Genomic DNA, 25034 nt, shown 5'->3' with positions numbered 1-25034 from the left:
AAGCAGCGACCGTTGTTGAAACCTTCGCTCGCAGCAGTGGAATGAGCTGCGCTCCCGATAAATCAGAATTTATCAGGATACGAGGTCGAGGCCGTCAAACTCACGAGCCGGTGAACCTCTTTCTAGGAGACAGCCAGATAAAGGATGTCCAGAAAATGCGAATCCTCGGACTGTGGCTGCAAAGCAACAAACGAGTAGACCACACCATTAAAACCCTTAGGACTACGGTGAAACAGATCTCCCGTATGATCCGTAGAGTAACTTATCACCGAAAAGGTTTCAAGGAAACAGAGACGATCCGGCTCGTTCAGGCTTTTGTGCTAAGTCGTCTCACATATAGCCTCCCTTTCCAGGACCCCACGAAAACAGAACTAAATGCCCTAGATGCGTTGATTAGAACGTCGTACAAAGCGGCTCTCGGCCTACCACAGGGAACCTCTACTGAACGCCTGCTGGCCCTCTGGATTCACAATAACTACGAGGAGCTACGGGCAGCGACGCTCATATCTCAACGGGAGCGGCTTAGCTTGACCTCCTCTGGCAGAAAATTACTTTGCCGCGTGGGTTACCCTACTCGTCCACAGTATGCGGGAGAAGAACTCGAATCTCTGCCCAGAGTCCTTCGTGAAAGGATCACAGTAGCCCCAATCCCTAAGAACATGAGTCCAAAATACCACCGGGGACGTAGAAGTGCTCGAGCTCGAAAGTTAATGCAGCAATTCGGTGGAAACCCGGATACAGTCTACACAGATGTCGCCCGATTTGGTGCTTACAAATACGCCCTCGCAGTGGTAGGAGCGGCCGCAAATCAAGGGCTTGTGACTTGCGACACGGCTAGAGTTGCATCTGCGAATACCGCAGAAGCTTCAGCCATCGCGCTAGCTATTAAAACTAAGGACGCTCTGGGACAATCGTCGATAACTCTTACAGATTCCCAAGTAGCATGTAGACTATTCCTCACCGGGAGGCTACCACACAGCACCACTCACCTATTAGGATCCAACCTAACGCAGAAACACATGATCATCTGGTGCCCGGGTCACGCAGGACTCGAGGGCAATGAGAGAGCGGACGGCGCAGCTCGTGCTTTTGTCAACCGAACGGTCGACCACTCTGACGAAAACCCCTTTTTACCACGAGACATCCTTGAGCACCAGCGGCGCGAGCGAAGGAAGTACAGTCCACCACACCCTGACCTATCCAGGCAGGACTCTTATGACTGGCGCCGAATACAGACGCACACATTTCCAAACCTTTCTTTGAAAAATGCCATTCACCCAACGCTGTACAGCGTTCGCTGTCCGTGGTGTGGAGGCCGGCCAACTCTCGCCCACATTACGTGGGACTGTCAGAACAGGCCGCCCAAAATTAATACACCAAAAATAGCCGGCAAACTTTCCGGAAGGGAGCAGTGGGAGACTTGGCTCGCCAGCGAGGATCGGGAGATGCAACTGGCGCTCCTCGACCAGGCACGGCGGACCGCTCAAGCCAGTGGGGCCCTGGACTAGGGGCTCCACCCACTCGCTTTCTGCATTTTTTTTTCTTTTAAATAAACGTTTTTGATGATGATGATGCATATTAATATCCAACCCCAACTCTTACACTTGTTTCCAAATGTTCACGTCGGAGACGGCCCCAACAAATCCATCCCGATCTGCTGAAACAGTCGGCAAGGAGGCTCGATGGGCTGTAGTAATCCCGCAGACCTTGTCGGTGGTGTCGTGCGTCTCTCGCAGTCTCGAGTTGTCTTGACGTAACGGGTGACGTCGGTGGTCAGGCGCGGCCGGTAGCACTTCTCTTGTATTGTTGCGAGCGTACGGCAAATCCGAGGTTCGCGGCTGTCTCATCACAGTGAAACCGTGCAGGACTTCTAATCGGTGTGCTGCGGGCACAACGAGAAAGCAGTTTGCCCGGGCTGGGGAAAACGTCTTCACCAGGACGTCGTTTTGTAAGAAAAACGAAGACATTCCGCGTCTAAATGCCCTAGGGACCAAGTCGGTCTTGCCTTGCAAGTACTCAGCAAGGCTTCTGAGCTCCGGGCCGCTCAATGCTGCTCGGCAAACTCGTTTGCACTTATTGCAAACGACTTTGTCATTTGCGTCCTTGTCTTGGTCATCATGGGGCGGTGAGTCCATGGGAGCGCGAAACAGGCAGTCGGCATCAAAGCTTTTTCGTGCGGACTCGTAGATTACGGTAATGTCATATTCATGCAGACTGAAGCTCCACCTTTCCAGGCGTCCTGAAGGTTCCTTTAAATTCGCTAGCCAATAAAACGCGTGATTGTCGCTGACGACTTCGAATGGCCTACCATATTGGTAAAGGCGGAATTTTGCTGTAATCTAAATTATGGTGAGATATTCCTTTTCGGTCGTAGAATAATTCCCTTCCGCTTTTGACAGCGACCGGCTAGCATTAGGTTTTACCTGTTAAAATCCGTCTTTTCTCTGGACTAGGACGGCCCCAAGGCCTTGCCTACTGGCGTAAGTGTGGATTTCTGTAATCGTTGTCCTCGTCGAAGTGCGCGATTACCGGTGGCGACTGCATGCGCCGTATGAGTTCTTGAAATGTGTTGGCCTGCGGCATTTCCCACATCACATTTAGTTATGTATGTCAGAGGCAGAGCCGTCCGCGAAACGTCCTTGGCCAAGCGCCTGTAGTAGTCACACATACCAAAGAATCTACGCACTGCCTTCTTGTCGACGGGCTGCTGGAACATTGCGATGGCATCTGTCTTCTGTGGGTCGGGGCGCACTCTAGATGTGCTGATGACGTGGCCTAGGAAGAAAAGCTCATCGTAAGCGAAGCGGCACTTTTCCGGCTTCAGAGTGAGCCCTGATGTCTTTATGGCCTCTAGCACTGTCGCAAGCCGCCTAAGGTGATCGTCGAAATTTCCAGCGAGGACGACGACGTCATCTGAGTAACGAAGGCAGGTCTGCCACTTCAATCCTGCTAAAACCCTGTCCTTCACGCGCTGGAACTTTGCAGACGCAGAGCACAGTCCAAATGACATAACCTTGAACTCATTGAGGCCGTCTGGCGTGATGAAGGCGGTCTTTTCCTGATCCCTCTCGTCCACTTCTATTTGCCAGTAGCCAGTCTTGAGATCCATCAACGAGAAGTATTTAGCGTTGCAGAGCCGATCCAATGCGTTGTCTGTCCGTGGGAAGGGGTATCCGTCCTTCTTCATGGTCTTGTTCAGTCGACGATAATCGATATTTACATGTGTACTTGTTTATCTTTATCCGGTGACCGCGTTCGAATATCTCTATCAGCTTCATTCACTAGCTAAGCTTTCGAATGAGATTGATTAGGACTGTTGCCGAAAGACAACCTTGGGATAAGCAAACGAATACTGAATATTTTTTTTTCATTTCTAAATAATGTGAAATACAAGATATTTTATACGCGTAGTGTCATTCACAAATAGGTTTTCGGTCAGCTGAGGAGCTTTAACTTTCAAATAAGAAATACGTGAAATTCAATTTGCTCTGGTGCGTCGTGCCGATGACAGTAAAGAAGCACAGGAACAGTAGGTCACCAGACAGTGAAGGAGCGTCGCACATTCTTTGAACGGATTCAGACACGGTGAGATAAGTTGCTTCGTAGCTTACCTTCCCAAAAATTCGAAAATATCAATGGGCTTAGGCGGGCTAGTTGGTTTCTCGAGCTCGCATCCATGTTTGCAGCGCGTACTTACACATTCACACAGAAATAAGCAAGCAGATTGGGCGAGCGCCGAAGAGCGCTGGTACATTCTGCTTGTTATTTGTATGGATGTGTACTAAGTCCGCGCTGCAAACATCGATCAGAATATATAAATATGATTATGAGGTGTACATATCATTAGAAGTTTGTGGCCAGCCTTAAAGGGAAGCAAATTTTTTTTTTATTACCTCGAGCACAGGTTGCTACTTCCCGTATTCGTTCAGCAACTGGTCCCTCTCCATAACAACTGTGGCTCCCTTTCCTCATATTTTTGGAGCACTCGCAACCTGCATGTAGCTTTCTTCCCATAGACTCCAACATGAAATTAGAGACCCTCCGTGATGATTTCGCGGCCATGGTGTGACGCTGCTAAGCACGAGGTCGCGGGATCGAATTCTGCCAGCGGCTGGCGCAATTCGATGGGGTGCCAAATGCAAAAACACCCGTGTGCTGTGCATTCAGGGCACGTTGAAGATCCCCAGGTGGTCAAAATTAATCTGGAGTTCCTCGCTACTGCGTGCCTCCTAATCAAATCGAGGTTTCGGCACGTAAAAGCTTAGAATTCAATTCAATGAAAGCAGATTATGGGATTTCACTTCCCAAAGCAACAGACAGGCTACAAGGAATGGCGTATTGAGGAACTTCGCATTAATTTCTACCCCGCGGGATCATATAACGTGCATCCAAATCTTAGTGCACGATCGACTCGGCATTGTCCGACACCATGCTAATGGGGCTGCCACGGCGGGGCATTGCATGCGCGTCCTCAGCCTCGCAGCAGAGTACCACAGCCACTGAACTATCGTGGCAGCTTCTGTAGACTCAAAGAAGTGTTGTTATACCTCACACTCGATTTAAAATGAATGGGCGATAGAACTGACTACTTCATTTCTGAATCGAATTTCGAATTGAATACTGCACTATTCGAATTGTTTTGAAAATTTCGAGTTCTTGTACACGTTTATCAGTTGTTTTTGTACGTGTGAATTACATCTTCTTTAGGCAAACTTCATAAAGAATAAAAAAAAAGGAGGAAGCTGCATACACAAACCTTTCTGTGGTAAGAAACATTCGCGCATGTGGTGTGGAAGCCGTTTGGAAACGCAGAAACATTGGCAGTGACTCGAGTTTTCTAGTGCAGGTGCGAGAAGTGCGTCGTGTTTTTAATTCTGTCACGGGAATACTGGAGCAAAGCGCCATAAATGGCCATTATAATTCACCATTGCAGAAAATTGAAACTCAGAAGTGCTAGCTCGGTGGTCTTCAAATTTGCGATAAGTTGCATCGTAATACAGCAGCCCAAATAAGCCAAAGGCACGGTCGTTATTGGTGATGACATTACAGATTTCAACTTTCTCCCACCCGAATCTGGAGAAATTCCGAGTATGAACAAGTTCACAAGAACGTATGCGGCTTTTCTTGATGCGGTATTTCAGTTTCCTCGCATGCTTTCAAAAAAGTCAAACAGCATAGCTTTAGTGTCCGTCCACTATTATAAACTGGAAGAAAGCGCTGACCTAACGTATAATTTTTGTCTCCTTATCCTAGGACCCAGAACTAAAACTTCTGTGGGACATTGCTGACGAAATCGGGGAGTACGTTCCCTGGGAGCAGAGTTCACCGCGTGGCGAAAACTGGATGTGGGAGCAGAAGATCCACCACTTCAAGCATTGCCTGGAGCACGTACTTCTCAAGCCATTTCCGGAACAGGGTAACGCTTGTGTTTTTGTCAGGTGTCGCAAAGCACCTTTGCCCAATCTTCTTCGATCTGCCGTGTACACGGTGAAGCGAAGTAAGAAGTTCGTTGTTGTTGTTGTTGCTATATCTCACTATTTCTGTTTACGTCGGTGGTCAGGGTGCCTAGAGGAGCAGCCGTTAACCGTAAAATTTATTCACTGCAGGCGTCAATGATTCCTTTTGTCCCCGAACGTGGGACGGCTGGAACTGCTGGGACGACACGCCTGCAGGTCAGACTGCTTTCGCCCCCTGCCCACAGTTCGTGGCTGGATTCATTTCGTCGAGTAAGTAAACACAGTCTAAATACCATCATGCCTCCATCTCCCGCGACCCTATTCAGCGCAAAAAAAGAAAAACTCGATCAAATTTATATGCAGCTCTATATATTGACACGTAACGTAAAATAATCCATGATTCGAGGGCGTAGTACAATACTAAAGGTTGCTCACAACAGACAAGTGATGACTCGCCTTCTTCAAACCAAGAATAACAAAACCAAAATATGATAACGCAATGTTTATTTTTATTATATATTGTCTTCATCTCTGCTTCTCGCTTTCCCACACGAATACACATCTTTGTTACCGTTGAAAGAGCCGAATAATGGCACCTTCAATGCGGTAGAGCCATTGTGTGCCCCTTTTACAGTGAGGACTTCAAGTCGATATTGGAAAGTTATATGTCGTACTTAAGACCGAGTTGCTTGCTCTGTTAGTGAACAAGATGCGCACGGTGGCAACGCGAAAATCGTAGTCGAAAAGCGCGAGCTTTAGTTCCTCGCCCCCCCCCCCCCCTCCACCTCCTCTCTCTCCAACGTAACTTGTCTGAAAAAAAAAAAAGAAAACGCACCCTGTAAACATTCCTCGCTAATTCCATTTCGTCTTCTCACCAAGGACAAGCTCACAAGCTCTGCACGCCCAATGCCACATGGTTCCGTCATCCGATCACGGGAATTATCTGGTCCAACTACACAGCGTGCGTGGACACCCACGACCTTCAGGTGCGTGCGACCAAATTGCCGGGCTTGCTATGTGATACTCACTTTTTTTTCCTTGATACTCAAGGTAAAATTCAACACACTTCGAATATTTATCCGACTTGCCGCGACAGCTACGAGGCTGTGGCCCGTTCGACTACCTCACAGCTCATTTCCCTGCCATGGTGGCGGCGGCCGCTTTCCTATGGGTTTAGAATGCAAAAATACGCTGGTGCACGCAACTATGGAGCCGCGTTAAGGAATCTCAGGCAGACTGTAACCTAAGCACCCTAATACTGCGACTCTCATACCCTGTGTTGTTTGTGACGTAGAGACCAATGCATCAATGATTTGTTCATCCAATGAATGAATGAATCAATCAAAATTTGTTTTTTCAAGGTATATAGCATTTCGTTTTCGTACAGGCAGGATACCAGAACTTTTTCAAGGGTTGTAGCAGTGGCTAAGTACTTAATATATTGCGAATATCAACGAAATTCAAGACAAATAAAATGAATACAGGTATTACAGTAATTTTTTGTTGAAAGCAGCATCGTTTAACAAATATGCACAAACGTTTTTTTTCGCTAGCATGGTGCATAGTTTATGAAGTTAAACAGGTGAATTTCAACGAGCTGCTTATCGAAATGAAATTACGTGTATGACGTAATTTCATTTGGATAAGCAGCTCGTTAAAATTCACCTATTAACCTGTAAATACCTTTACCGGTATTATTCACCGGTAAAGTGCTCCAAATTTTCGCTGTGATCTAAGAAAATGAATATAATTGATAGTTAGTCCGAATGTGTCCTACGTTTATCGCTTCGGATGAGGTATATCTTATAGAATACGTGCGTTTTTGATAATACAGCGTGGTTAAAGGTCATTGCATAGCGGTATACAAAGGTTTTTAAACTGATAGTAAAATACTGTAGATGAAGGAAACTGTGAATGCGTTGTATGCTCAATCTATAACCATATGGTAACTCAGTATGCTTTACCTACGAGAATAACAGCACGAAGCGCAGTGTTAAAGGGACACTAAAGTTTTCCAGAAAGTCAAGTTAAGGTGATAAAGCAATGCTCTAGAACGTCTAAGGCGTCAATATAATCGCGAACAAAGCTTTAGTAACCGAGAAATTGAGGTAAATACATGATACGATTTGAGACCCCCCAGCGACATTCCGGTACTAGCCCGATGACGAAAGCACTCCTCATCATAATTTATGTCACCAGTACTCAACCACTCGTATTAAAAAGATCATTTCGTTAGATTATAAGACGGAAGAAAATACTACTTGTCTACTTCTATTCGATTCTAAGAAAAAATAACATTTTGACGTTACCCTTGAGTAGTATGGGTGATCGAAAGGTTTCGTTTTCGCTCGACTCTACGCGTTTGACTTTGCGCCGCGTGCGCTTTGGAGTTTCAGTTGCTTCTGTATCGCGTCGTGCTGCGGTTGTCCTGCTGGCTCGCGAAACTTGCATTTGGAACAAGCAGCGAGAATGCCACGTCCATGTGATGTCGTGGGATGCGCGAACGGTCCGCGGAACTTGGCCAAGTGCAGTTGCAGCGGCGAATCCAACGTTACTTATCACTGTGTGCCAACGAGTGAACCTCTCCGTTCGAAGTGATTAAGTGCCGTACCTCTGCCACAGCGCGCTGGCAAAGAGCCGAAAAATCACGTAGTGTGCTCGCTGCACTTTCGTACAGAGGATTACGAGTTCAACGCTGACTTACTGAAGTCGAGTGAAGTGCCTTTCAAAGCTGGCCGTCGTCGTAGTAGTGCGCAATTACGCCGGCAGCGCCAAGCCCTCAACAGCATGTCACGTTCATCAGTGCTTAAATCGCTGAATTCGAGCCCAGAATCGCGAGCTAATGTGTCGTTGTTAGGGTCACCATTGCAACGACCGTCGAAGTTGGCGTCATAAAATAAAGAACCAGCTTATCGTCGTGCGCTTTCCCTTCCGCTAGCCACCATAGTTCCGCTTTCGCGCTGCTGTCGGCTCTGTTTTGGCTATTTCTGGCCGCGCGTTTGCGTATTGTGCAGAAAAGCCGTAGCGCCGTCTGCGGGAGCAGTTTTACTCACCGACGGCGCAACGTCAAAATGAGACCATGACGTCAATACTCCTCGATCGGAGGGCGGGTGATTTGAACTGCGCTAGAGGTACGCGGACGCTTCAGAACGCATTTTCTCTTAATATGAGTCGCTTCTGCGCACGAAACAAGCGTTTCGAGGTTTCTGGGATGGTATTTCAACAGTCCACATTGACTTAATACTAACCTTTAGTGTCCCTTTAAAAGGAAGCTTCAGCTCCGGTGCTCCTATCTAAATACATGTAAAAGGAGAATTCGTTTTTCTCGGCAACCACTGCACCAAATTTGACGAGGTTTGCTGTATTTAAAAGAAAAACTGAAAATCTAGTGACTGTTGGTTTCGGATTTTCGATTTAGGTCGTCATGTTTTTATAAAAGCTTGGCAAAAATCGCAAATTTTCAGAAAACGAAACTATCACGTTTACAACTGCGTAACTCAGCAAGAAAAAATGATATCACAATTCTGTGAATTATACCTGATAGCATATTTTAAGCGGACAAAATTGATATATTACACATGAACCTCAAAAAATGGAGTAATGTGTAATTACAACTTTTGCAGAACCCTCGTAAACAACGTAACAAATTCACGTAAGATGTAAACTGACATATAAAATTTGTGCGCTTTGAATGGTCTAATGGATGCCGTTTGCAGAATCGCGATATCTGTTCTTGGTGCAGAGCTATTAGTTTGTAAACTTCGTGCTTCTATTTTTTTTTTGAAACGTCTGAATTTTTAAAATCCTTTTAACAAAATTCAAGTCCTAAATCAAAATTCCGCTTCCAGCAGTCACTAGAATTTAGCTTTCTCTCTCATGTGCAACAAATTTCATTAAAATCGGTCCAGGGGTTATCTCAGAAAAACGTTTTTGCGTTTATACATGTATTTGAGTAGGCCGCATCGGAGTTGGGCCCGAGCTAAAGCTTCCTCTCAAGTTCTACATTTTAAGGAATGTCAACACTGCTTTGATGATAGGTTGTAAGCTGCTATGGCATGCGTAATGTGAGAATGTGCGAAACTATAGCATAACGTTAACCGTGCCTTTAACGGAAACAGCTTTTGTAAAGCGTGCGAAGAGTTGTTTTCTGAACAAATGTTTGCTACTAAAGCTGTGAATTTATATACTAAACCGGGAAAGTTTGCACGGGTGACACATTACTGATATGTTATTCATTACAAGACAGGTATTCGACGCTAATTAACTGTTCTTAGGCGCAAAGTTAACGTAGATATATATAAGCTGTGTTACGTAGATAATAAGCTGTGTTAGCGAAAAGCATATATGCATGTATTCACAGCAATAACTTTTGCTAAGGCTGTATAATTTCTGTCAACAAATAACTTTTCGGTACCAACTCTTATAGTAAGCTTAGTATTGTTTGCGTAAAGAAATATTCTTTGGAAAGAGCTGATCATTGATCGTTAATGTAACTTCAGAACAAAACTATTCAAGGCCATTCCTCCCTTCGATGGTGGCTGACCAGTGGAGTTTTAAACATCGTGGTAAGAGAACTTGTGGTAAAGGCTTCATTTCCCCACTCATTTTGACTTAGCATCGATGATCAAAACGTCTTTGCGATCGCTATGAGATACACTGATACACTGAAATGCAAGCACATTATTTTACTATGTCAAATCAATGCACGCACAGCGCTGGGTGCTCGATTGGGCCGGAAGGGTGCCGCTTCGCAAATGATATGTCTGCAACAACACGAAACGCATAAACCGCTCCCTTTCTGGTGCCGACAAATCCTCAGTAAAACCACCGACAGTGACCACAGGAGCAATGCCATTGCAACTAAACCACACAAACTAAATAGCCATCAACATTACAAGCTATGCGCCCTTGCATATTTTGCTTGCTTACGGGGGTAATGAGCCATTGCTTAGGGGGATATGAGCCATTCATGACGACAGTTTTCGACATGCTGTTCTGTATGTTGTATGCATGATTTGAAAGAATGTCATCACCGTTCGCTTCACTCGGCTTCGTAAGCACCGCGTTTGCTTCAGTGGCGATCGCGGACTGCGCTCGTCCGTGTTTTCTACCTCGTCACTGTTCGCTTGCGTCATTATTCCTTGAGTATGGCTACTCACGTTGCGTGAATTAGCTGCGATGACAATACGCCTGTGGTCGTTGTCGGTGATATCGATGTGGATGTGTCGGGGAAGAAAAGGGAGCGGTTTAAATGTCTCGTTTTGCACACATATCGCTTGCGATGCCACAACGATTGGGCGCCATGCACCGACCACCCAACAGCGTATTTGCATCGATTTGACATTACCAAAGAATGTGTCTGCAGTTGCGAGTATGCCGATCCGTGTATGTCATAGCGACCGCAAAGCCATTGTGACCGTCGATGCTAAATGGCAATGCCTGATGCAAAGAGTTTACCACAAGTTTTCTAACCTCAATGTTTACAGCTCCGCTGGTCATCCAACTTCACAGGGTGGAATGACTTTGATTTTTTTCTCTCGATTAGTTCTATAGTTAGTCGATAGGGCTAGTACCCTGCCGCCAATTCGGCAGTTTTTAATTCATCAGCGAATCGTGGTTAAGCATATCGCGTGCTTTTGGCAGGTCGATAAAGGTAGCTAATACAGGTAATCTAATTTCTACATGTAAAACTTTTTTTTCTACGATATCAAATAGGAAAAAAATATCTTCATTTTCCCTTCCGTAGCCATATTGCTGCTTTGTGTATAAACTGTCTTTCTTGACCACTATTGAGCCTTCGAAACGAAGCTTTTGCTACAACTTTTCCGAGTACTGACCGAATGGCTGTTCGACGATTATTATTCACTTTAAGCATGCTTCATGTCTTAAAAACGGAAATTGTTTCGCTGATCTTTATTTCCAAAAGAAGCCAGCCTGTTTATTTTCAAATATTCATTACATGTGCTAAGGGATGAGCTATAAGTGTAGAGCAGTCTTTTGTAAGTTCAATCAACTGAGATGCCATCGCCACCAGTTTTTGGTCTTCGGTGCAAGAATTCGTTTGCCAATTTTTGGGCAGGAGATGTAGCCTTCAGCGATGTATAGTGGCTTATACACGCTCGAAGCTGGGTTTTCTGTGCTCGTGTGTTGATTGATTCTTGCCATTAGGTCGTCAAAGTTATGCTACCACTGTCACGGCGTCGTGACTGTGGTAGCACCGTCACAACACCGGAATCATTAACCTGTGCCTAACGCTCGCACTATCGCAAATAAACAAACGATCGTCTCTTACCACCACCGTCTGCAGGCATCGAAGGAATGCTGCTGCGATAAAGTGCACTTGGTATCTGGTTTATCTGCAGCTACTCAGTGCTACCTATACTCAGGTGCACTTCACCTTGCAATGGCAACACGTGCGGTCTACACACAGACTCTGAGAGCGATGATGGCTTTGCATGTATTTCAAAGGGAATAAAACGGGCAATACCATGAGGACGGAGAAAGCGTTATCCCCGTATCGCGAAGTAATTGTTCTTGATAAAGCGGCGATGTCTCTTGAGAGAGTGTGCTACTGTTACACTAATCAAGATGCAAGCCGAAAAAAAAAACTTATACGTGCTGGTTCTCCTTTGGTACAGCACTCTTAGAAAAGAAGCAATGAAGCAGTTATGTTAACTGTTATCCCAACAAAGCGTATTCAAACTGCCAGAAATGAAAAACACAAAAGGGGAAAAAAAAAAAAGCTTTCAGCTAATGTGCCGTTCGTCAAACACCCTATGACGCCGTCGCGCTTTGCAGCTAGAACGAGAGAGAAATGAACCCGGAAGCCGCGTGGCGTGTAAATAAACTTCCGCATACTTTTAATAACCACGTGTTGCAAGCAGTAAATTTGGCAACCGTTCGATAATCTATAGAAAGATGCGCGAGGCGTCTATTATTATTGTGTTATTGATATATTTGACGCTTGGCGCAGCACGCATTGTCTTGACTTTTCAGCGTGCTTGCTTTCATGGATCCCCACGAGGGTTAAAAAAAAAAAGGCGTGAAATAGCTGAGAATTTATTTCATTAAGAACACGTGTGCATATAAGTGCGCCACGTGGGAGAAGAATTTGCTGGTAGCGTGTATGCGACCTTGTATGTTTATTTATGTTGTCTGCGTGTCTGTGTGTATTTTAGCACTAGATAGATGTTTTACATCAAGAACAAATACTAGCAAATGCAAGTCGACCATTCATCTTCTCGTTCATCAAAAAACCGGGAACCAAATGTTGCACTGTGGGCGTCTGCCGGCCTCTCTAGCCCTCTTTGAAGCGACGTTCATCGATCAAATAAAGATGACGCAATGCTGTCATCGTCGTTCCCGCTTTTTATATGCAATGTTTCCTGCTTTGCGAAACAGCGGCGATTCATTCTGCTACACTTCCTTATTTGTGCCCTTTTCTCTGGCCCACTTTTCATTCCGGCCTTACGAAATTATCAGTGAGTGCGAACGACGTGTTTACCTAGCGGATTTAATTTTCTTTGCCATTTTTGGTTCAGGGGCTCAGTTGTAAGAAAGTAACGTGTGCACCGTGCACGAAAAATAAAAAATAAAACGCAGATGACTCTGTGTTAGGAGCAGTAGTAAAAACTTGGCTCCGTCGAAACGATTTTGTTTCTTAGCACATAATTTCTTTCTCAAAGCGATTTCGTTGCTCAAGCACGTAGATATTAGCCCAAGCTATGACTGAGGCCTGAAACTAACAGCAAAACGAATGCCTCGAACTCTTTTGCGCAAGGATGCTTTACAGCGTGTTTCGCACGTGCACCATGGCAAATCGATTGAAGTCACTTGATTTTTAACCAGTCCGGCCACATCGGCGGATTACTTACGACTCGCGAGGCAAGTTTGCGTTTCCTGAGCGCAATTACCTTAAATGATAAGGAAAGTGAGCCATGCGTTTCCGTCTTGGCTAAACACTACCTATCACCATCGGTTCTTTGTTGCGATTCTAGCTTCTAACAAGCGCCCCTCCCCGCGCTAGCCCAGTGACTATGGAGCTACGCGGCGGAGCTCCAGGTATAGTGAGTTTGATGCCAGCCGCGGCGGCCGCATTCCGATGGGGGGCGCAATGCAAAAAACGCTCGTGTACCCTGCATTGGGGGCATGTTAAGGATTTCCAGGTGGTCAAAATTAATTCACAGCCCCAAACTCATAATCAGATCGGAGGTTTCAGCGCGCAATACCCTAGAATTTAATTATTTGCTTTTACAGTGGAGCAGTTAGAACCTCGCTTGGTTTCTCTTGACGTCCGCAGAGAGGGGAGAGAGAGTGAAAGCAGAGTTGAAAAGTGGCATCGCGCAGCATAGCGACGCGACGAGGGTAGGTTGAGCCTAGCTGGGGAGAAGGAGCGGCGCGGTGGCGACACAGGTGGTGTGACGTCATTGCTCTCCGCCAAAAATCCGCGTGCTCGCTTTGGCGGTCCTCTTTCTCGCAGTGGAAAAATATATGCGTGGCTCTCTTATCGCAAACACCAGAGATCAGCGGAGCTAGGGGAAGCCCAGAAAAAGTTAAACAAAGTGTGCGATTTGACACTGCTTTACTGACCTTCCCCCAACTTCTGCTGGTCTCTGCTGCTTGCGATAACAGAGCCACGCATAATTTTTCTAGAGTGAGGTCGGAAGGCTTAAGATTTTGCGGCTGCTACTTAGAACTACTTTTTATTTATTTATTTATTTATTTATTTATTTATTTATGTATTTATTTATTTATTTATACAGAGGTACATCACCATCTCGGGTCGGAGCATTGAGTGATGGGGGATTGCAGAACAATATCCATAACAAGCATGAAAAAGAACAAAGAAAGAAATTTATGACACATTTTCATTTCGTAAAGTGCGCATACAAATTCTCGCGGAGAAGTGCGCGGTTAAACAATGGTATCTGGAAGATAGATCCAAAGTGCGGTGGCCTGTGGCAAAGCCGAAGAATTGAAAAATTTTGTTTTACCAAATATGCATTCCGTGCTGAGGTGATCATGAAGGCGCCTGGATGTGCGTAATGGTTTGTCAAGTGCCATTCGGAATGGCGTTACGGTACGAATATATTTCTGTATTGAGCATAAAGGTGACACAGCACGTCGACCACTTAACATGTGGAGCGGAATGTCTAGCTTAATTTCTGTTATGCTGGAAGGGCAGTCATAGTTACCTGAACTGAATAGAGCTTCTCTATTTAGCAGGGCTTCTAGCATTGAAGTTAAGCACTCCTGATGAGGCGACCAGATGGACGAAGCAAATTCAAGGTGTGGGCAAACGAAGGTTGAATATGCAAATTTGCATAATGAGCTGAGGAATGACGCAAATTTCGAAGTAAGTAATACAGCGTTTGTGACGCTTTAGCACATATGTTAGCGATACGTAATTTCCATGAAAGGTCGGATGTAAGATACAGGCCTGAGTACTTATTTGACGCTGCACGCGGCAGTCAAACGTTGTTTATAAAATATATGAGGTTAGAAAGTGACTGTTTACGATTAAATGAACTTGTTTTAGACTTAATTGAGTTCAGCGTTACTAGCCAGTTACCAGATCAGGTATACACAAGGTTAACGTCTTTTTTGGAGGATGAGGTGGTCAACGTGGCTTATAATAGTGCGGTATACCATTCAGTTCTCAGAAAATAGTGGTATCGAAGAGAAAATTTTAGAAGGTAGAACATTACTTAAAACATAAAAAATAAATGGCCTAGCGCACTGCCCTGCGGTACATCAGATGTGACGCCAGATAGAAACTTACGCAGATAGCGTTAGTCCGTTTAGTCTAAAAGAAGATAGCTCAGTGATGAGGCAACAGTGAGCAACGCGATCAATTTATTTTGAGTAGTCAACAAAGGTGCAAATAGTTTGAAGGCTATTACCCATGGTAAAGTGCAAGTCAATTGCGAATTCTAGTAAGTGCGTATTACAGGAAAAATATTTTTGGAACCCCTGCTGATTATTAAAAAAGAACTTATTCGAATCGAGGCGCCTGGAAACGTTTGATGCAACAATGTGTTCAGGTATTCTGCGACATATGTAGGTGATCGAGATAGGGCGGTAGTTCTCCGCCATATTTCTGTTGCCACTTTTAAAGACTGGAATAAAGATTGTGTGGAAATGTGATATATTATTTTACTAGAGATAGACAATGTATTCTTCATGATTGTAGAACATATGTTATCGCGACCAACAGAGGAAAATGCTTTAAGGTTTGTAATGAGGCGTACGATTCCTTCGATTGTGTTGCCATGTCGCTCCAAGAATTGAAGTTCATGATCGAGCAAATATACATAAAAAGAACCTATTCAACTCAGATGTGCTCTCTTGATCTGACAGCACGATTTGGTGATCATATCGCGGTGATAGGTGATTATTAGTGTTATGTGAAACAATTGTTAGAAATACGAAAACCAGAGAGACAATTGTTACAATCCTTAGAATTGAGTAAAAATAGTTAGAAATACAAAACCAGAGAAGTATTAGCTGAATAAGCATGCAAATGCGCGGAGCTTGGCTTTCAGAAAGCACTCGTCACGGCGTCACGTGATGTGAGTTTTTCGCTCCTGCAAAAACACTGCACAGTGCTTGTGCATGCAAAGTACGCCAAGCAGACAACCTTTCGATTTAAATGCTGCTCAAAGACACAGCATGAGCATAAAATTGCGCGAGATTGTGCAAGTGCAGCCTCACTGAACACTCGGTTTCTTATTACTTTAATAATAAAAGTATCTATCTCTTTAAAAAAATGAATGGCTTTGTGAAATTGATATGAAATATGCGCACTGCTCATTGTGTCAATCTATGGGAATATAATACTTATTTTTTTCAGATTTATGTGCCGTAATTCCTATTATTCTCCGGGTTTAGCAAACACACTTGTACTATATGAACAAAAGTCGCACATTTCTGCGAAATTACCGCCGGCTCCTTAAACGTACTGAAATTTTTCCCACACTTCTGCAAGCAGCGATCGAATAGTTTTTCTTGTGGACCTTGCCTTACAAGAATATACAGCTTACCCTATGCAAGACTTCTGCAAAAAAAGGCCAAAATAGCTCGCATGGTCTTTAAAAGAATGCTAGTTCAACATAAATAATCATGATATTGGCGAAAACTAATCTGTTAGTAAATTTCCCGTTGGAAGGATTCGTAAAAAAAAAAATTGGCTGGGGCTTAGCTAAGGTTAAGCCTGAATATCTCGAAGCTAAAAGGTTCGGTGATGCTTATGGTTTAGCTTATGGTTATGCTTTATGATTTAGCCTATGGTTATGCTTACGGTTTAGCTTATGATTATGCTTTATGATTTAGCCTATCGATATGCTTACGGTTTAACTTATGGATATGCTTATGGTTTAAGTTATGGATATGCTTACGGTTTAGCTAATGGTTATGCTTTTTGATTTAGCCTATGGTTATGCTTACGGTTTCACTTATGAATATGCTTTGGTTAGCTTATGGTTATGCTACACGTGTGCCTTGTGTTGTTATGCAAATTGCTTATCAATGATATATACCATAAGTTATGCAGCATTATAAAACTTCTTTATTCATCATTGTTGGGCACATTGTCTTGCGATTTCTGTACAGCCATAAACACAGCTCCCTGCATCGGTGGCATCACTCTCTTCTACTTCCATGTTGAATGCGCACGCCTATTCTCTGGCAAGCGCTTATATAGTCGGCCTCCGCGATTAACACGCGCTTGCGGCGAACGTCGAACGATGACGCATAGCGCGCTGCAGTAGCCACCTGCGCCGACTCCTAACACGCTTACGGAGCCAATTCCGACGTACGCCGGCTCGCGCGAAACGCGGTGTTGACTAGCGTAGTGAAGCTTTTCGCTTCAAAATGTTCACGCGCTGTTACCCGCAAGAACAGAAAAAAAAAGTTTTGAACAGCCTAGTTGAGTTGAGTTGAGTGGTTGTAGGCTACTGGTGGGATTATTAGCCTTGTAGTTGCTGCCGGCAATTGCTCACCGTAGCGACACTTAAAATGCATAAATCATGTAAATCAGACACCGACACATAGTCACTCCTAAGGTCACCATGTGGAGGCCAAATCCGTGTCCTGCAGGTAATTTAAAAGAAGGCGAGAGACCTCTTTCCTACCTAACTGGCTCCCGCGCGGGAAAACAATGTCCTGACGAGAACTGTGAGTAATTCCTGTGTTCGGGAGGGACCCGAATAACACACTCCTTTCCGCGTTATACAGAGTACAGCGCACAAGGTAATGTTCTATGTCACCGGTGCACACCACACATTGAATATAATGGAGACAACGCCAGGCCAGTCTTATACATCCACGCAGGGGTACGAGCAGAGCCCGTGCGAATGCGGAGCAGTGAAGTGGCTTGGTTTCTTTTGAGACCCTTGGTCACACATGGCTTGTGAGGTGAGCTGCACAACGATCTGAAATGGCACGACACCGCTTCTCTGAAGAGTCTCTTGTCCTCTTGAGGCACTTTTCTCAATGGATACGCAGACAGCGCTCTATGGGCGAGGCTGTCCGCCATCTCGTTTTCTATGATACCTATGTGCGGGGGCACCCATTAGAAACGTATGGAGAAGTCTTTGATATGGAGATTGTACACCGAGCGTAGCGAGCTTAGACATAAGGAATCAGTAGGGAACCCGTGCTCTAACCTTTGAAGGGCGGATATTGAATCTGTAAGAATGACAACAGGTTAAGGCGTACAAAACCTTAGCTTCTTTAGAGCTACCTCAATGACAAAGTTTTCGGCCGTTGTGGAGGACACGACTGCAGTGAAGCGAACCGACCAATCATACTTCAAAGAGGGAATGTGAAAAGCAGCTGCACTAGATCCTCTGACCTTGTCCACAGAGCCATCAGTGAAAATTTGAAGATGACGTGCATATTCAGTCTCAAGATGTTCCAGTATGAGCGAACGCGTTGCCGCCAAAGGAGAACTCCGCTTAGCACGAACGTGATGAATTGTCAACGAACAATCGAGGCTCGCGAAAGACTAAGGTGGTTTCAACCTCTTAGTTCGACCTCTAGCGTCAAGACTAAAGTAACCAAGAGTATTAAAGGCCAAGTATGCTCGGGACTCAGATCTCTTTCGAAGGCTCTGTAGAGGAGCTCGCCCGGCTATCGTATGTTTGAGGCGGCCAATTTGCATCAATAACCTTTGTGAAGCGACTAGGCTAAGAGGTCTCGATAGAGACTCACAAAGTACTGCGTTGTTAGGAGCAGTCTGCGGAACGCCAAGAGCCCTCCTTAGGCCCTTTCTTTGCAAAACCTAAGGTCGTTCCAGCTGTGATAGCGAGGGGGAAATTAAAGGGAGCTGGTACATTATTCGACTCGTCAATTGCGCATCGTGCAGTCTGATCATTGAAGAAGGATGATTTCCCCACTTGCAACTCTACAGATCACATTGAGACGCGGAGATAGTGATGTCACAATAGAGTCCACAGCTCGTCGCCACTGTAGACGGTAGTCAATAATGACTCCCAAAAAGCGCTTGTGCTTCAATTGACGAAGGCAAGATTGATCAAGGTCTATCTTCAGCCGCGCACACCGCCTTCCTCTACCTCGACACATGATGAAGCCGGATTTTTCCACCGAGAGAGTCAACCCAACACCTTGAAGGTAACTTTGAACTGAAAGTAATGCCTGTCGGGCTATCAGAGCTAAACGCTTGTGTTGATATCCGCTTAACCAAATACAAATGTCGTCCGCATATTTCGACATATGGATATGCCTGCAATGTTTTTGCACTTAAGCGGGAAGACCAGCCATTACAACATTGAACAGCGTACGGAAACGAACACTTCCCTGAGGTACACCTCGCAATACCGCCCTTTCGGTGCTCATGGTACTTCCTAACCGCACTTGAATTTTATGATCACTGATAAATGAGTGAATGAATCGCAGAAGATAGCCCTGTACGCCTATGGCCCGCAAGCTATTTAGTATTGAGCTCTGAAGGACGCTATCACAAGCCTTTGATATGTCTAGGAAAATAGCTAGTGTTGAGAGGCCGAAAGCTCTTTGAGGTTCAATGTGGCTTATCAAATCCAAGACGCTATCTTGCGCGCTTAAACCTGTGCGGAATCCAGTCATGCATGTTGGTAGGGCCCTTCTATCTTCGAGCCAGCATGATAAACGCTTACTTGCCAGCTTCTCCATGACCTTAGCCACACACGACGTCAGTGATACAGGACGATATGAGGCCAAGTCTGTCATTTCTTTGCCGGGCTTCAGCACTGGGACAACACAAGCCACCTTCCATGAAGGAGGAACGTGGCCAGTCTCCCATACTCAATTGAGATAGCTTAGGAGCATCTTCCGGTGTTCTAGAGGTGGGTTCTGCATCATCTGGTTGATAATGCCGTCAGGACCTGGTGCACATCGACGCCGCAGGCAGCTGAGTGCTGTCTGTAGCTCTCGAAGTGTGAACGGGGCGTCCATGACAGACGTAGATGTTGCAGGGATAGCACATGGATGAATTCCTGAACTTCCACGTACAAATGCATCGGCAAATTGCTCTGCCAAGCACGCGAGAGGTTTCTGCTTGCGCAGTGCAAGCGCTTCGAAAGGCTTACTAGGACGAGAATCACCAGCAACGCTACCAATGACTCGCCAAATTCTCGTCATCGGTTAAAAAAGAGTCAAGCTAGCGCAGAAGGACGCCCACTGCGGCTTACAGAGCTTGTTCGTATGGCGTCGAATGGCAGAGTTAAATTAAGCCTGTTGAAGGTCGTCTTCAAGGATATGTCGTCCTTCTTCCATATCAGTTGTCGCTCCGCCCTTCTGCGCGCTGCGCAAAGGTTCCTGAGTTTTAAATCCAGAGTCGGAAAATGATTAGGCAACTTGACCGCCGTGGTAGCAGCCATCTTACCACAAATCATTTTGTCTATCACATCACCAGAAACACTTGTAAGTTGCTCCCTGTATTTGTCCCAATTAACAACATGTCTATTTTAGTGCCACGAATATGGAAGTCGGCAGTAAACACTAAAATTGGATAGTGATCACTTCCCATGCGGTCAGGTGCAGTTGACCACTTCACACGGACGTCAGGTGAATGCAAGGTTAGGTCTATAGATGTGGCTGAGGCAGGAGGCCGCAAGAAAGTGGGACTTGCGTCATTGGCCATGCACAGGTCCAAACTGTCGATAACTTCTACAAGTTTGCGTCCGCGGTAGTCTGTGTTCCTGTCACCCCCGACAGAGCGATGGGCGTTGAAGTCACCGCAGATAATTCGGGGCGCTGGGCAACGGTCACAAAGCTGCTGGAGAAACAAATCCATTGCTACCTTCTTCCGCGGAGACACGTATAGGGATGCAACAGAAAAAGTTCGGGAGCCGAGCCGTATTCTCACAGCCGCTACCTCAATACTATCGGTGCAAAGATCGGTGACGTTCAAAGGCACATGAGGAATCTCTCTTCGTATGTAAAGGGCGGCACTTCCTGCGGAAAATGACTTTATGCTGCAATTCTTGTGTGCGACATATTGTGTGGGACAAGATAAGCCCCAAAGGGTGTAAATTTTTCTAAGAGTGCACGCAGTTGCATCAAGTTTTCTGGCAGGAAGTGTTTGATGTGTGAAGGTGGCGGCCCAAAATGGGTGCTTTTTGACATTAACTTAACCGTCATACACTCTTAAGCAAAATTACATCCTTTTGTCACACAACGATAATCGTCATCTGTCTTGTGCGCATTTCCTTCCTTTAACGCGGCGAGCCCGGCACTTTCCACTAACGAACGGCATGCGTGTTACCATCATGACATAGCATTCCCGACAGGAATGTAGCGGGTGCGGCGTTTTCAAGAAAGGAAATGCAAGCAAGGCAGATGACGATTATTGTGGTGTTGCAGAGATACAACCCAAAGGGTGAAACTTTGCCTAAGAGTGTACAGTGTTGTTATAGTAAGAGCTGTTATGGGGGGGGGGGGGGGCAATTTTTCTAATCGCGTTGATGACCCTGCTGGCGCCGATGTCTCCGTCGCAAGAGTCATAGAGTGCTCTGCTGGAACTTCATGAATAATAACGAAAAAAAGTAACATATTGTTAGTCGAAGATTCCACCTCTCAGTCACTTTGCTTTCTTAATTAATTTATTGCACTATTTCACCAATGCACTAAGTGGATAAAGATGTTTATAATTATGTAGAACTAACACACCACGAAGCAAATTACTACAGAAAACTCCACTGAAGTTTTCTCCACGCAGCTCGGTGTCATTATCAGTCGTATCAAAATTTTTCCGACCAGTGTAAGTCCTTATCAACCCTTAATGGTCGTTATCAACCTCATTGGACTCGATCACACCCTTATCAACTATTATCGGCCTCCATCAGCCTTTTTAGAATTAATCCGACAAGTATCAGTCCTGATAGGTATTTCTCGACCTTATCATATTTTTCCCAACCATTATAAGCCCTTATCAGTCTGTAGCGCCTTATCCATCCGCCTTGAACCATCATCAAGCGTGATAAGACCCACGTAACCCCGCATCACTCCTTATCATCCTTATCAACTAATTGACTGCCGATCTGTCTGTGTTGCGCGACGGGAAGCGGATGAGCCCTCAGAGATCGGTAGCATTTCAATCGGTGCAGGAACGCCCCAGTGGCAGGTGTATTCCGCAACTACCGATACGCATCGGGAATGTGGCATTTTTGGAATTAAATTTTCGAATTTTCCTGATGTCGACAATGCTCCAAGTCGGCCCAACATGTGGTCCTAGCGATGACTTTCATTCCACTATCACCAAATTTTTCAACAAAGCCTTCACAAAAACTTCTGCTTTGAAATTTTTGTATCGCCGGTACAACACATTCATATGGTTCAAGTATATTCACCTTCTGAAAGTGTGGATGTTTGGCACAGTGCGTAAGACACGTGTTTTCTGAGCGTGAGATTGTAAGTTCCAAACTTATCACCGCCAACGCTTTTCCTGCGAAATTTTGTTTTGTTTTATACAATAATTTATATGGATTCGTCTTACGTGACAGGCTGACAGACGCACGGGTTTCCTCGTTGGGTAGGCAGGCAGGTGGGTAGGTACGTACCTATTTAAAAAGAAATCCTAAGACCACCGCTAACATTATAACTAGTCAGGTCGTTAAAATTTTTGAAAGGTTCCCGGTGGCTCTACGCTGGTATGTCACGCCAGAGGACAACAGCCATGTTTCCTCTTTTATCATACAAAGGACTATGTGATCAGGAAAATACATCCGGAATTGCCCTCTGTCTCCATTTCAGTATAATCCAGCCATACGAGAACGCTGTATACAGAAGAGATCAGTTTGCTTTATAAGGACCAAGGGTTATTTCATTTTTATAATCTAATAATAAATGACAGATGCCATGATGATCTGCAGAAAATATTTGGTTATCGTGCGCTGCCTAGCGTCTCAGAAGTAAGCTCCTATACAGCAGTGAAGAGAAACGTGATCTCTTGTTCGGAGTTTCTTACACATGAAGCAGTGTGGACCCCACGACTTCTAAGAAAGTCACGACTGAAAGCATGTCTTTTAAAAAGAAAATCGTTATACTCGGTGGCACATACTACATTCTTTTGACCACTGTGTCCATGACACAGCGAAGAACACGGCGACAGGCCAATACTGTGCCTGGCTTCTTGAGCACAGGTAAAAATGACTTGCTTGACGCTATCTCCTGCAGCCTATTTGTAATCCAGTGCCGAGTTCAAAGGATATAAACAAAGATAAAAGCGAAAGACAGCATAGGAAGGAGACAGGCGAAATGGTCGTGTCTATTTGCTTTTCCGCCACTGGGGAGTGCTACCTACTCAGTTAAGAAGCACGACCGACTAAAGTTCCAGCTTCTTCACGAAAGGCTATTGGCCGGTCATCTGCGGATGTTCGTCCCCTTTGTTCCTACAGATACCGTAAAACAGATAACACAGGGTGAAAGACATATGCGCATTTTCATACCCGAGCTGTCGCGTCAGGTCTTCGCTTTGTGGGCCTGCAAATTTTTTTTCGTAAAGTTTGCCACGTGTTAATGTGTTTACTTAGTTTTCTATGTTCACCTTGTTTTACCATGTTCTTTTAATGAGGTAACGTTAGACCATCAATGCCGGCACCTGCCTTCAGAAAGCACTACGTATGATTTTCGCTAATCACGTCTTGTTTACACTTAAATACATGGAAATATGGCGGAAACATTACGAGATTGTCAATTTTTGATCAAGAATGATGCGGTAGATGTGTCGAGCTATTAGACAGCGTAAGAGGAGGCTTTGCTCGCCAAACATATCTCTATTTTTCACCTCAACAGTGGCGCCTTGTAATGATTCTTCTCTCCTTTTTCAGTTCCGGAACTTGGTCAATTCCCTGTACGTGACAGGATACTCCATATCGCTCGTCGCTCTCCTTATATCAATCTTCATATTTTGTTACTTCAGGTGAGCACTTGGCTTCAAGATAGCTCGTTTTTCACCTAAATAAGTTTACCATACATGGAGTGAAAATATAGAAGGAGGTTCACATTGGAACCAAATATGTGCATAAATTTAATTACGTTAATTGTGCATACAGCTTATTTGTGTATCGTCGTCAACAACTAAATTCACTGCTTGGAAATAGTCTCTTCAGCACATGTTCTATTACAACTATCTCGCTTCAATCGAGCACAGTGAACAACCACTAATTTCCAAGCCTGAAGGCCCTATCCAAATTTCTATCGCAGCTGACTTCACTACGCACTTGTAATGTTGGAAATTCAGCATCGTCGAGTGTACGGAGGTGACTGAGGTGCTTTCAAAGAGGAGGCGAATGCATCCGCTTGTGTTTATTTGTAAATGAGACACAGACAGACGAAGAGAGTTCTAATTATTTCACGTAGAAACCTTGTGTAATATTACTGTTATGATCAACGCCAAGAAAGTTCAAAATTCTGATAACACCGAAATTACAAGCTTTGTGCGTAACGCTATTAAATAATTTGCGGTAGGCCGCGCATTCCAGTTGCCTCTTTCCGTCGCCTTCCTTCTTGAATAGAGAATGTTGTTCAAGGTACCCTTCAAGGTATGATAGCGAGCACACCAACGGTCCTCCCCCCCCCCCCCCCTCCCCTCAACGAAAAATTATAACTGTGTATGTTTCGTGATTTGGAAGCTAATAAAGTTTATCAGTTATTGAAGGGCGCATGCCAAACTATATTTTCATAGGATAGCAAATCTTAAACAACTCAGACTTGGAGCCCTATAACGTAACGCTATTCCAATCTATTCTCATTCGAATCTTCTGACGTCAAACTTACACAACAGCTAACGCAATAATCGGGCAGCGATCCGGAGTGTTATTTGAGCAGGCCAATGAAATGCTCCTTTCGTTTATAGCAGGTCACCTTTGTTTGCTTTCGAAGCGAATTACATTGCCGATCTTGAAACGTGTTTCTTATATAATTGGCTGACCAGAGGCGAGGAGCACGCAGAACTCGAGAGGGTTTCGTTGAGGCCGCGTTAGCGAAGTAAAAATAGATACCCGTATAAGCAGGGCAGTGCCAGCGTCGGCGATTTGCGTGCTTTTCCTCGCTTAGCATTCGATGATTTGTTAAAAA

General features: G+C 44.9%; 1 protein-coding gene across 3 annotated transcripts in view; it reads left to right on the top strand.

Annotated features, from left to right (window-relative positions):
* The window catches only part of LOC126540178 (calcitonin gene-related peptide type 1 receptor-like), a 192096-nt gene that overhangs the window by 157235 nt on the left and 9827 nt on the right, over positions 1-25034 (top strand). For all 3 annotated transcript variants that reach the window (XM_055075855.1, XM_050186965.2, XM_050186963.3), the window contains exons 6-9: positions 5254-5416; positions 5607-5726; positions 6336-6442; positions 23786-23877. In XM_055075855.1, the coding sequence (XP_054931830.1) occupies positions 5254-5416; positions 5607-5726; positions 6336-6442; positions 23786-23877 (482 nt within the window). The remainder of the gene's footprint in view (positions 1-5253; positions 5417-5606; positions 5727-6335; positions 6443-23785; positions 23878-25034) is intronic.

This window comes from Dermacentor andersoni, chromosome 2 (assembly GCF_023375885.2).
Source record: "Dermacentor andersoni chromosome 2, qqDerAnde1_hic_scaffold, whole genome shotgun sequence".
In the NCBI taxonomy this organism is placed as follows: domain Eukaryota; kingdom Metazoa; phylum Arthropoda; class Arachnida; order Ixodida; family Ixodidae; genus Dermacentor; species Dermacentor andersoni.
This window is presented reverse-complemented; position numbering and strand designations above follow the sequence as displayed.